A 14,674-nucleotide genomic window follows, 5' to 3' on the forward strand; every position below is an offset into this window, starting at 1 on the left:
TCGGGACAGTTGACGGACATTGGGCCAATGCTGCATCGTCTGAAAGTTTATTATTCACACACGTTTTTAAGCCTTGCTAGTTTAAATATTCAAGCGCAAGAAGACGCGAAAGAGAATTCTATTTGGTACTCGCACGCTGTGTGAGAAGTTTGTGTGCGCACACATCCGAGGCATGAGCTCTGAAGGCCACTTCTCAGGGTGTGTTCACACTTTTAGTGTGGTTTGTTTGGTCTGGACCAAAAAAAACAAAAGCAAAAAACATTTAGTCCTGGTCTGCTTAGTGTTCACATTTTAACAATGAACCTAAAGATACCAAATCTAAAGGCATAGGGCACCTGATTGGTCGGCTTTATTACGTATATTTCGTGACAGAGCTTAATGAGCATCCAAATTATGCTGTGTGCTGGGCTAAATGCACTTGTTGTATGTGTGTAGCCAACATAGGTATTTTGACCAGCTGAGAACTCGTGAAGAGCTTATAAAATGTGTAAAGGAGTCAAAAAAGTGTCAGGAATCCCTCCGTCACACACACACAAATGAAGATCTGCTGTGAGGAGAGACAGTTTTTGCCTGTACCGAATTTTGCAACTATGATGAGAAAAAAAACAGTAATGCTTGAGCATTCTGTCCTTTTTGGGGTCGCATCTTGTGACATGTCGTTAACATGTTTTTGGTCTGTGTTGCATTTATATTTCATTCGAACTGCACCAGAGTTAATTTGGAAACGAACCGAAACCCATTCTTTCAGCGATCTTTGTCCGCTTGTTTGATGCACACCAGGGTTCGGATGGCAGCGTTCACACATATTCAAATGAACCGCACTAACAGAGCAATCGCATTAGGGTTCGTTTTAATTGAACCAAACATGGCAAGTGTGAACACACCCTCAGACAGCGTGCGAAAACTGAAGTGAACTGAGTTCTCTTTGCGTCTTCTTGTGTTTGAACGGACAAATTCACCCAAAATTGTCAAAATGCCAGTCTTGGCGACTATCCTTGTAAACAGTCGTTTATGTCTTAAATGAACGTAAACAGTTCAGAAATAAAACGCATGTGAAAGAGAATATTGCATTAGGTCTTAAAGTGACAGCAGACTAATAAACCTACTCTGTGCTGTTAAAGGGGTGGTTCAGGATTTTCGACATCAGACCTCATTTTCAAGTGAGCCTGGTTGTTATTCATCAGGGGAGACAGTTTTCAACAAAATTCATCCAGTCCTTACTTTTGGATAGTTCGCCTATGCTAGGCTAGCGCGAGTCAACGGTGCACGTTAGGCTGCCATTAAAAACAGTTTTACCCACTCCACAGTACACCAAAAGCAAATAAATTATAACGCCAGACTATCGATGTAAATGTCTATTGAGAGAATAATGTTAGAAATCAAAGTACTCTTGTATCTCAATTATCTGCGGCAGGTAATACACTTGCGTGATTGTTATGTGGACCGGCTCTCTCGGTTTCCTAGGTAACCAAATATAACTCCGTCGCTGTTGTAGACTGCTTATAAATACAGGGAACAAATTATAACTAATGCAATGTGATGAAAGGGTAGTTTGATTTCTAACATTATTCTCTCAACAGACATTTACATCGATAGTCTGGCGTTATAATTTATTTGCTTTTGGTGTACTGTGGAGTGGGTAAAACTGTTTTTAATGGCAGGCTAACGTGCACCGTTTACTCGCGCTAGCCTAGCATAGGCGAACTATCCAAAAGTAAGGACTGGATGAATTTTTTTGAAAACTGTCTCCACTGATGAATAACAACCAGGCTCACTTGAAAATGAGGTCCGATGTCGAAAATCCTGAACCACCCCTTTAATGTTAATCGAACAACAAAGGACAAAGAAAAAAAAAATCACTCATGGTTCTTGACTGAATAACTTTTGTAATTTTAATAAGGATTAATATACAGTGAAGACTATGCAGGGTTATTTTACATTTAATTACTTTATTCAATTTCTGTACCTGAAAACTACTGTTAGACCTTCCTGAAAATCACTGTTTATATCATTTGAATCTTTGCTCTATTGTATTTATTTTTGCTATTGCTATTATTTGTTCTTATTTTATAACTGGCTGTTTAATTGTCTTTAATAATATTTGAGATTTAGCTATATTAGATAGGCTAGTAGTTTTTGCTGTGGTATCAAAATTGGAATCGAAATTTGTGAAATTGGTGTCATAAGCTTATTTTTTAAGGTTGCATGGGTCAAACACAACGAAAACAATTAGTATTTTAATACATTTTTTTATTACTTTTGTAGTGGGGGAAGTGAAAATTTCCACATAAATGAAATCTAATGTAAACGACTTAAACTTTTTGCCAATCATATAGGCTATAGTTTACATATATATAATTTGCATTAAAAAAGTTTAAGGTGTATTTTAATAGCGTGTCCTTATTTAAATAAAACGTGTGTGTGTGTTGTATCAATATCTTGGTCATTTTCATGTTATAATCTTGTATTTCTACTTGCTATTAATAGTTTTATTTAAAATAACCTTAAATTAAACATTTTACAGATAACACATTTTGATAATTAATGAACCTACTGAACGGTTCTTAAAATTCTATTGCCAAACAATGTATATGATATTAATATCTTATTTATGATCTTTTTATGATTAAATGTCAATCACCCATTGAATGATCTGCCCTTCAAACTAAAGTGTCTTCATTAAGTTCAAGAGTATTTTGCGCATAATGTCACATTGTGTTGAGTCACAACCCAAATCAGAGCTGCTGTTTGAAGTTGTCTGTATACTCATGCTGTTAGATCAAGTGGATTTTCTTGTACACTCATTAGCTGTTCTATTAGGAGGACTCTCTGTGTTAACTGGTTTTTAACTGGCCTCTTGTCTCGCTCCATGGCAGCATACATTGCTTAATTAAATGTTGCCATGTCTTAATATTCAACAAAGGAGACCTGGTTTCCTGACACCAGACTAAGTGCTGCAGTTGCCAGGGAAACAGGCGGTTTAAGCATGTCTGTCTCCCCTCCTACTCATCTCTTTAGAGGAGTGAAATTACCGTCTCAGAGACGGACCGTTCGGTGCATTTTAACACATGGCATGATACGGAATTTCGGTGCCTTGTTTGTAGAAGCAATCTCAACGTGCATAAATGCATGATGCAATTACTCCACAATGGCATTTACAGTCTGGGTGAAAATGCTTTTGTAATGGCACCTCAGAAGGTTAATTGAATGTCTAAAGTGCATGTTCTATGGCTTTCTCTGCCGCTAATGGTCACTTTATGCGCAGCTGAAGCTGTTCAGTGCATAGGGTGTGAAGTTGAACTACGAACACAGACCAGACTGTTATGAATTTGGGATTTTATGTTTTAAGCCTAAGTGCTGATCTGGCTGATTAAAATGTGAACTAGGGATTCGTCTCTAATTTACAAAACAGTGAAAAAAAGTCTGAAACTTTACAGGCACCTTGACAGTTTTGTTTTTCATTGAAGTCATATTTTTCTTTCGTCTTCTCAGCAATACAATGTTTTTATTGCCAAATGTATTTATTTATTTATTTATTCCATGTTTCCTGTAAAGGCTGAGTTGCAGTTGCGAAGAATCTTTTATGGCATCAAGAAAATATATAATTTTTTTTACAATTGTTTTCTTTCAAAATGAACTATGCATTAAAAAAAATCTTAAGATAAATATAATTATTTTATAAATAATTTAATATAAATGAGATTTTATTCAAAGGTTGTTCAAAAACAAGCTTGTCTTTTTGTTATAATTTTAGCAAAAATTATAGCCTGAGTAGGATAGACTTTGAATATTGACTTCGACTTTGACATCAGTTACAAATGTCGTAGGAAGCACTGGTTCAGGGGTAGGGGATAGAAAACACCATTAGCTCAATAATAAAGAAATAAAAAACAATAGAAGTCAATGAAAAGTCCCACCATGATAGAAAAACCAAAGTGTGTGTGTGGCCCATGGATCTGCTACCAATACTGTAATTTGGTCCTGTTATTGAACAGGGAAAGTGGCCTTCGGGTCAAGTTGGTGGTCGATATTTGGGGAGCACAGCAGAGGCCATGAGGCTGCAGGATATTTTTCTAGCCTGCTATATATATGTAGACTGCTGTGCTCTGATACCATTTGTGTATTGTGTACAGCGCTTTGTCTTAGCAAGGTGTTTATTTGTTTGGTTATTCTGGATTTTGTGTAAGCATTCCTGCCGTGTATTGAGAACAGTGAGATGTGTCATATCCGACTCCACTACTGATTCTCCACTCACAGCCTTTTATCACTCTCCATAAATAATTTAGGAAGCGAAGGCTAAGTCAGAGATACTGTGTCCTCTGAAATCCTACTGCACAAAGCTCAAAACTTTTATATGTGTCCTCTGAAATCCTACTGCACAAAACTCAAAACTTTTATATGTGTTTATAGTTCGTTTTAAGCACAGCCTTGCTTCATAATCCCCTGTGAGTGCCTCAATAAGTACATAAAATGCCCGGTACATAAGTAGATGTTCTGCCTCATGCATCGATTCTGCAACTCAGACTAGACAAACTTTATGTCTAACAAAGTTTATGAGACTGAACCAACCTGCTTTATTACCAAACTCTTTAAGAAGCCATTTGGTTTATTGTATACTAACAGAGGCATTGAGCACTACAGAAAATGATGTGATGGAACACATCCCTTATACACTATCGTTCAAAAGTGCGGCCTTGGGAAGATTTTTAAAATGTTATAAAATGCAAGTTTCTTACACCCACCAATGCTGGTTTATTTGAACAAAAATACAGTGCTATGCATAAGTTTAGACACCCATGCTAAAGTTGACTAAAAAGAGGAATAAAAAATCATCTTTTGGAAACTGAACTTAATGCCTTAATTAAAAAAATTAGGAAAAATCCAACCTTTAAGGACACCAATTTTCTTTGTGAATGAATAATGTATCGTAAATAAATAAATGTTCTTCCTTAAAATACAGGGTGCATAAGTTTGGACACCCCTATGTTAAATTCCCATAGAGGCAGGCAGATTTTTATTTTTAAAGGCCAGTTACTTCATGGATCCAGGATACTATGCATCCTGATAAAGTTCCCTTGGCCTTTGGAATTAAAATAGCCGCACATCATCACATAGCCTTCACCATACCCTTACGAAAAAGAAGTTTATTCAAGTGTTCTATTAGTATACTTCTTTTAAACTAAAAATAAGAAAGTATACTTTCAGTCTACTTTTTATATACTTCTCAGAAATATACTTTATGTACTTCTCAGAAATATACTTCAAATTCCACTTAAGTATACTTGACTTATACTGACAGAAACGTCTAAGTATATTTGGCCTATACTTGTTGATCGAGATATACTTAAAAGTATAATTAAGTATTCTAAGTATTCTTGGCTTGTACTTGTGTTTACTATTTTGATTTAGTAGCTTATTAAATACTTTTTTTAAAAACATAATATTACATACCGTCTTAAACTAACATGTTCAGCTTTATATAGTAACAAACTTTCTGGTGGAATAGCCTATAGAGTAAATAAAATAAGCATGGAAAATAAGTTTATTCAAGTGTTCTATTAGTATACTTCTTTTCAACTAAAAAGAAGAAAGCATACTTTCAGTCTACATTTTATATACTTCTCAAAAATATACTTAATTACACTTAAGTGTACTTGACTTATACTGAGAGAAAAGTCCAAGTATATTTGGCCTATACTTGTACTCAATCTTTTGATCGAGATATACTTAAAATTTTAATTATTCAAAGAATACTTGGCTTGTAGTTGTGTTAACTCTTTTGATCGAGTAGCCTATTAAATATACTTTTTTTACATTGTTTTTCATATACAGTCTTATGCAACTTTGTTTGAAAATATTGATTAAAATGTTGATATAAAACAGATATGTTTCTAATTCTGCGTATCTGAATTTTTGTGTAGGCTAGTTCACTGGTAGTGTACATATTTACTTTAATTAAACTTTTCCCCACCATTGACTGAAATTTCCAGCTATCCATGTTTTCACTGTTATCCGGTAGGGGGCGCTATGACACATCTTCTAGTACAGAATCTCTGGATCAAAACACAGGAGAAGAAGAAGCTGAACCATGTGATAGAAGATTGCTCACTCAAATGTAAAATAATGTGATCATCAAACATTAAACAGCTTGCAAATCAAAACTGCTTAATGTTTTCAAATGAAATGAAGCGTAGGCCTAACCCATGAAGAGAAAACGACTGTGAAGCTTTGGGGGTGTTGGACTCGACCTACTCCACCTGTGTTTTGATCATCGTTCTGGATCTGATCAAGGCGTAGTCTTTGACAAAAATGTGATTTTCTCAACTATTTTCTCAACATTTTAACAAAATGTTGTCTTTCTTTATGAAACTTACTGACATTCGAGTGTTTATAAAAAAGGATGCATGAAGCTAATCAAATGTTTTTAAAATTAAAGTAGAGTTAAAGGTATTTTTCAAGTATAAAAAAATAACATTTGAACATAGTAGTATACTGTAGTAGGCCTACTGCAACTGCAAAAATTGTATATAAATAGTAAACTATAAGTATAATGTTAAGTTCACTTAAAAAAAACTTGTAGAATAAAACTACTAAACTAGTAGTTTACTGAGAGTACACTAAAAGAGTAAAAATAATATATAAATGGTAAACTATAAGTATGATGCTAAGTTCACTTAAAGAAAACTACTAGTTTAGTAGTTTTATACTACAAGTTTTCTTTAATTGAACTTAACATCATGCTTATAGTTTACCATTTATATATTATTTTTACTCTTTTAATGTACTCTCAGTAAACTACTAGTTTAGTAGTTTTATACTACAAGCTTTCTTTAAGTGAACTTAACATCATGCTTATAGTTTACCATTTATATATTATTTTTACTCTTTTAGTGTACTCTCAGTAAACTTGTAGTATAAAACTACTAAACTAGTAGTTTACTGAGAGTACACTAAAAGAGTAAAAATAATATATAAATGGTAAACTATAAGCATGATGTTAAGTTCATTTAAAGAAAGCTTGTAGTATAAAACTACTAAACTAGTAGTTTACTGAGAGTACATTAAAATAAAACTTGTAGTATAAAACTACTAAACTAGTAGTTTACTGAGAGTATACTTCAAAGTTGCTACAAGTATTAAAATAGTAAACTACTAGTATACTCATAAGTTCACTTGCAGTACAAATGAGAAACGTAATTATAAACTAGTTGTGCACTTAAAGTTTACTACTGTTACACTTATAGTACACTTAAACATATACTTTTATATACTTCAAGTGGGCCAATTTAGTCCCAAGCGGTATTAAAATAGTACACTTACAAGTTTACTACTAGTACATATTGACATTAGTATACTTACTACATAAAGTATACTTAAAAATATACTTGAACATTACTCAAGTATACTTCATAAAATGAACTTGAAGTATACTTTTTTTTCGTAAGGGTACCTAGAGATTGGCATGGTTTTATTTCAGTTAGCCTAATAGCTGGTTTGATTTGCATTGAGAGATGATCTTATGGAAAGTACTCCATGCCAATCTCTAGGTATGGTGAAGGCTATGTGATGATGTGGGGCTATTTTAATTCCAAAGGCCAAGGGAACTTTATCAGGATGCATAGTATCCTGGATCCATGAAGTAACTGGCCTTTAAAAATAAAAATCTGCCTGCCTCTATGGGAATTTAACATAGGGGTGTCCAAACTTATGCACCCTGTATTTTAAGGAAGAACATTTATTTATTTACGATACATTATTCATTCACAAAGAAAATTGGTGTCCTTAAAGGTTGGATTTTTCCTAATTTTTTTAATTAAGGCATTAAGTTAGCCTAAATTTCCAAAAGATGATTTTTTATTCCTCTTTTTAGTCAACTTTAGCATGGGTGTCTAAACTTATGCATAGCACTGTATAGTAAAACGGTAATATTTCATTATTTATTTTTTTAAACAACTGTTTTCTATTTTATTATATTTTATAAAATAATTTATTCCTTTGATGGCAAAGCTTAATTTTCAGCAGCCATTACTATACAGTATCACATGATTCTTCAGAAATCATTATAATATCCTGATTGGGTGCTTTCAAATAATTTCAAAGTTGAAACCAGCTGTGCTGCTTAATGTTTTTGTGGAAACCACAATATATATATTGTTTCAGGATTCTGGTGAACAGTGCAAAAAAAGAATATATCATGATAAAAAGAACTAGAGCAATTTTTTAAAATTTAGTTCAGATGACATATCAAGGAGATTTTGACCTCCAATTTCATCCCATAAGGCTGTGGTGAAATGCTTCAAGGTGCCAAACTAGGACTTTTAAGCCTTTTAGAGGGAGGGCTATTATTGTGGTTATGTAACTTGTGTAACATAACCTGTGGTCATCTTGTAGTGTACATGAATGTGTGTGTACGCTTCCTCTTTCAGTCATAATAATAGTCACCTTGACTATAATAATATTATAGGGTGGAAAATCCCATAGCCTGGTGTATTTCCACCATATAATATTGTTTCCTATGTGATGAGAGATGAGGCTGCAAGTCATTGTTCCAACATGTCTTAATTAGATTATAATCATATATAAAATGATATCGGAATTATTGAGACATGGTTATAGTGCTTGTCAGTATGTAAAAATAATACTTAAGCCCAGACTGTGGTTTCAGGAAGTGTGTTGTGATGTATAGATCATGGTTTAGGATGGATGGTATATGTGTGGTCTGTAGGAGTAGAGCAGGCTGCTTTGTGTGTGTGTGTGTGTGTGTGTGTGTGTGTGTGTGTGTGTGTGTGTGTGTGTGTGTGTGTGTGTGTGTGTGTGTGTGTGTGTGTGTGTGTGTGTGTGTGTGTGTGTGTGTGTCTGTGTGTGTGTGTGTGTGTGTCTGTGTGTGTGTGTGTGTGTGTGTGATAGAAAGAGAAAGAGAGGGACAGAGAGAAGAGAAAGATCTACTTATCTGTCTGTCTAACTATCTGTTCTGTTGAACAATGTGTCTAACTATGTCTGTCTACTCTAGACAGATAGATAGTTTGACAGACGGACATATCATAATCTGTCTATCAATCTGTTTAACTAACCATCCATTTGTCTACATCTCTGCCTCTGTTTTTTGTCTGTCTAACTGATGGTCTGTATGTCTGTCTATCTTACTGTTTCTCTGTCTACCTGTCTCTCTAACTATCTATCTGTTTACTGTATCTGTCTATATCTAACGGTCTAACTATATCTAACTCACCAACTATTTGTCAGTCACTCAGTCCTTCTTACTATCTGCATGTCTCTCTAACTATCTATCTGTCTACTGTATCAGTCTAAATCTAAATATCCAGGTGTCTGTCAACAGACTATCATCTATAGACATAGTAATCTATGTATTATTTTTCACGTTCTACCTCTCTCATGTCTCTTTATTGCTTTCTTTTAGCATATTTTGCTGCATTGTCAGATGTCACGCTGAATGACAAGTCAAAAGAGCTGTTTTGTCAAGCACTGGCGCACCACAGAGTTGGCATCACACTGCATTATTCAAAGTTATGACAGCGCTGTCATATAAATCACCTGTTCTTTTCCCTTTCATATCTGCATTATTGAGTTTAGGCTGTTCTTTGCGGATACTATATGTCCATAACCATAGCTATAATGAGAATTCTAATTACAATCGATTCAAGAGATTTGTTAACTCTCATCATTTTGCCTTCTGAACCTAAATGTCTTTTAAGAGAGAATGTTTGATATGCTAGCAAGATTGTGTGTTACTCTTACCCTGATGTCCTGATCTGTGTTGTGCCCACTTCAGGAGCTGTTATGAGTTCAAGCTAAGTCTTTAATTTGCATTTCATATTCCCTCACAGACTTGATCCAGGCAACCCAGGAGTCCAATGTCAATGTTCCCCAGATGGCTGATACCCTGTTTGAGAGAGCAGGGAATGCTAGCTGGATTGTGGTCTTCAAGGCTTTGGTCACCACTCACCACCTGATGGTCCATGGCAATGAGGTGAGAAGCAAGCATCTGATTACTGCAGTACTGACCACTTGCATTGTTGAAAGATCTTAATGCAGGGTCTGCATTATATTATTTAACCTACATAAACAGTAAAACCTTGAATTTTAACAATTTTCTGTGGAGCTCATCCCCACAGCTGACCACCTATTGCACTCAAAGCCCTCCTGCTTCCACTTATCACCATTATCACACCCATCAGGCTCACAATAGGAGCAGAGACAGACAGGCGGGCAGATGCTCTGGCCCTCTCTCTCTCTCTTTCTGAAAGAGCATTTTACTCTTTCAGTCAAGGCTTGCGCTGTGCGGTGAAAGAGACATCGGAGAGTGAAAAGGCAGATGGCAGTGGAAAGCAGAATGAGATAAAGAGAAAAAAGAATGAATGGTAATGGAAGGAAGGTGAAGGACCTTAGGGCTTGAGAGGAACTGACAGAAATTCAAAGAAGTGGAGCTGCAAAGTATAATTGAATAAATATGAAATATGACATATGAATAGGTGTCACTATGTTATAAAAAGTGGTGGGACAGTTATGGAGGTGAGCATATGGACATGTTGTGATGTCATGGAATGGCAAAGGCGTAGCTAGTGAATATTAATTCTTGCGCAAATAATTAAGCAATCTCATATATTTATATATACTGTGTCTCATATCTGTGTCTATACGTTCGGTGGCCTTATTAACATGGGGGAATAAAGAACCGGACAAATTTACACACACGCACACGTACACGCACACACACACACACACACACACACACACACACACACACACACACACACACACACACACACACGAGGGCCATAGCCCATATTTCTTTTTGCATCAAACTTTATATCAAACCACTTCTTTTACTTGACAGTTAACACTACCACATCCCTGTGGACACACTTTTGAACAGCACACCTTTCCTGGCTTCCACCTCCAACAGCAAAACATCCTGTTCATTATCCGTTGAGGTCTTTGTTCTTTTCCTTTTTTGCTCTTTTGCTTCAGTGACATCCTTCTCTATAGGATTCTCTGGATATGCGGAAAACTCTTATATGGAGCCAGTTTGGGTGTGTATTATGTAAATTACTAACCTCGGGCACAGGGTCGCTCATTTACAATAATTGGAATTCATCAACATTAGAACAAGGTTTAGAACAAATGAATGTGCGCATGCACGTGTTGTGAATTGGGTGGAAAGCTTTTGTGAGAAGTTCAAATGTGCTTATAAATACGAATAATGTACGCAATTAATAGTGAATGAGACCCATTGTCAAAAAGTTTAGGGTCAGTAAGATATTTTAATATTTTAAGTTTTTTTTTTTTTTTTTTAAGATTCCTCTTATTAATATCCAACATTTATTTGATCAAAAATATAGTAAAAACAGTCATATGGTGAATTATTATATAAATCAAATAAAATGTTTTCTATTTGAATATATTTTAAAATGTAATTTATTTCTTTAATGGCAATGCTGAATTTTCAGCAGCCATTACTCCACTCTTCAGTGTCACAATACTTCAGAAATCATTCTAATATGCTGATTTTTGCAGGATTTTTGATAAATGGAAAGTTCAAAATAACTACATTTATTTAAATAGAAATCTTTTGTAACCATGTAAAAGTCTTTACTATCACTTTTGATCCTTTCCGAATAAATGTAATAATTTCTTTTAAAAAAAAATCTTACTGACCCCAAACTTTTGAACAGTTTTTTTGTTCGTCTTGTAGTAAGACTTTAGTAAGAAAAAAAAAAAAAAAAAAAACCTTTTTAGGCTAAAAGTGATGGTCTTCTCATGTGCATTTTATTATGTGAATATATTATGTAAAGTTATGCAGAGTGTTGATTACTTCTACAAGCATTGCCTTTCATTCTGCTGAATAAGCAATGAGGAAAAATATTGTATGTCATAATAATAATAATATATAGTAGATGAGCTCACTTTCCATTATTTTAATTAAAGAGAGCTATTCAATTATGAATGTGACCTGCCAGACTGCTTTGTCTGAGGGGACAGATGCACTGCTTCATAATCTTCCCCCTAATGTTTAATTCGTTATTGTGGATATCAACTCAAGGAGAGATAGAGGTGCAGCTGGATAGTCAGACTCTGGAAGAAAAAAATTAACAGGGTATGTGTTCTAATACATCAGGCTATGTGCTTCTACAGGTCACATATACAAGGGAAGTATTTACCTTGACACATGGATATTTGAACTGGTTAGTAATCTGACCTAACTTATTAAAAGTGTTAGGTTTTTTATGGCCCTGTCCCAAATGGCTCACTTCATATGCACTTACGGTCTTGTGGACTTACAGTGGCTGCCGCGTACGTGTGTCCGTTAAGTCCATGGGACCGAAGGGTGTCCCATTTGTCATTTTAGGTTTCAGAAGGGTGCTCGCAAGCGCCTCCGATAGTCAAAGTGAAAGTGCGGACACGTAGGAAGACGTGTTTAGGGTGCCAATTTGGGACAGGGCCATATAGCTTGACCACCCCAAAAGCTTCTGTATTGATCAGCTGACACATCAGTTAAACTCTGACTGGCAGAACTGAAAAGGCACAGCCCACAGAGATGATGGATTGCTGGGATAGGTTTGATTTGTGTTTTACTTAAAATCTTAACCCTCCAAAAATCACTATGAAAAGGTCATCCATAAATAAATAAAATAATATATATCTTTACCTTCATAGTATTATACTAGAATTCATGAACCAAACATGGAATAAATCAGGTTCTTTCATCAGTGTTTTTGTCTTGTTTTCTAGTAAAAATATCTAATCAATAATTGAGATTGATAAATAATAAAGCTTGTCTGTAGAGAAGATATATATCTTAAACTAAGCATAAGTTTCTTACCATTTGGGCAAATAGTTTTTTTTTTCTTGTTTTAAAAGTCATAAACTTAATTCAAGATATGTTCTCTGAAATTAAAATACAAACAAGTAATAATCATAGTTTTACTTATTGTTGCTAGAAAACAAGACAAAAAAACATTTATTTCCAGTTAAGTATTTGTACTGTGCATGGAACCATACAGTATCTTTTTTCTAATGATTTTGATTAGTGAATATTTTCCATTTCATTTCATATTCGCGGCTCATTACTGTTTTCCATAGCCTTGTTTGCCTACTGTTTTTCATGAAATGTGTCAAGCTGCATAAATTTGTTTGTAAATGAAGGCTGTATACCCTGCTCATATGCAGCGAGTGTGCTGGTCTTTCTTGATAAAGCCTCTGCTATTATTTCCATTTGTCCATTCGCTCCCACTCGAAGCTTTAATGTGAGTTTTGAGTGATTAATCATGAGATGATTATATCGGTTGGGTTTGGTAGCAATGAATTCTGTTTCTTCACTGAACTGAAGTTTTCAAACGCAGTTCTGCGTTTCTTATGCATTTCTCTGTATCTCTGCCAATTGGAGCTTTTTTATTAATTTAGGAAAGTATAAAAATTTTAGTCCTCTGTGTTCCGAAAAGCAGTCTTATATCTGAATTATAATTCCATGTGTGCAAAAAATATATAATAATTAATGCACATGATTGCATTTTTTTCTTTTTTCTTTTCTCCAGAGGTTCATCCAGTACCTGGCCTCCAGGAACACCCTATTCAATCTTAGCAATTTTTTGGACAAAACTGGCTCTCATGGTAAGTAATATTTCATGCAGTGACAGCATCTGCTTGTCAAAATCTTCTTGTGTGATATTAAATCGCTGTAAAAAGTTATGTGAGCTATAACTAATTGCACTACTCTTAAACTAACAGATTTTGATAGTTCTTATTTAATCAACTTTGTTGTCATGCCCACTGCTTACATTTGAATTTGCCTATGAAATAAAAATGATCAGCCCATTGTATTTATAAAGGCTTGTACTTTCAGGTTATGACATGTCAACGTTTATAAGACGTTACAGCAGGTATCTGAACGAGAAGGCGTTTGCATACAGACAGATGGCTTTCGACTTTGGCCGAGTGAAGAAAGGGTAAATGAATTTTCTGCTACATTGCTGTACCCTGAGTTGACATTGGAACACTACTGCGCAGTAACAGATTTGAGTGGGATGCTGTGAAATCAAGGACAACCTCAGAGCTTTGTGATGCTTCTGTAGAAAAGTAGTTATTGTGGTTATTCATAAGGTTCCTTGCTCTCTTGGAACTATTGTGTGTGTGTGTGTGTGTGTGTGTGTGTGTGTGTGTGTGTGTGTGTGTGTGTGTGTGTGTGTGTGTGTGTGTGTGTGTGTGTGTGAGTGTGTGTGTGTGTGTGTGTGTGTGTGCCTACTGTATATTACTGTATGTGATCAAGGTCTCATTGCAGACACGACACAATTAAGAAGCTACAACATATAAATTGGCTGACATCCCAAACACATTGGCAGCTCACATCTGATTATTAGAGACTAAAATTGCATTTTTAATTAATTCTCTAAGAAATTTGTATTAATGTTTTCTGAAAATGAACATATATATTAGACCATATTTGACTTTTCTATATTATTATATTATACTTATTATAAATGGTTAGATGACACAACCTATTCATGACTTTTTCATCAAACTTTTATTTTAGTTTAAAATGTATGTGAATGTATGAATAAAATACTGTAGTCATTTCTAAAAAATTTAATCATTTTTACAGGTTCATACCATGAGATGTCAAATTTCCAAATGTATTTCATGTCAACTATTCATGTTT

General features: G+C 34.8%; 1 protein-coding gene across 6 annotated transcripts in view; it reads left to right on the forward strand.

The window, feature by feature from the left end:
• Positions 1–14,674, forward strand: part of snap91a (synaptosome associated protein 91a) — a 48,378-nt gene that overhangs the window by 11,048 nt on the left and 22,656 nt on the right. For all 6 annotated transcript variants that reach the window (XR_013823741.1, XM_079895193.1, XM_079895194.1 and 3 more), the window contains 3 exons: positions 9,846–9,988; positions 13,554–13,629; positions 13,862–13,964. Coding sequence is in view for 5 of the 6 variants with exons in the window: in XM_079895193.1 (XP_079751319.1) it covers positions 9,846–9,988; positions 13,554–13,629; positions 13,862–13,964 (322 nt within the window). In the remaining variant the exon portion in view is untranslated. The remainder of the gene's footprint in view (positions 1–9,845; positions 9,989–13,553; positions 13,630–13,861; positions 13,965–14,674) is intronic.

Source organism: Squalius cephalus (assembly GCF_949319135.1).
Source record: "Squalius cephalus genome assembly, chromosome: 15".
Taxonomy (NCBI): Eukaryota; Metazoa; Chordata; class Actinopteri; order Cypriniformes; family Leuciscidae; genus Squalius; species Squalius cephalus.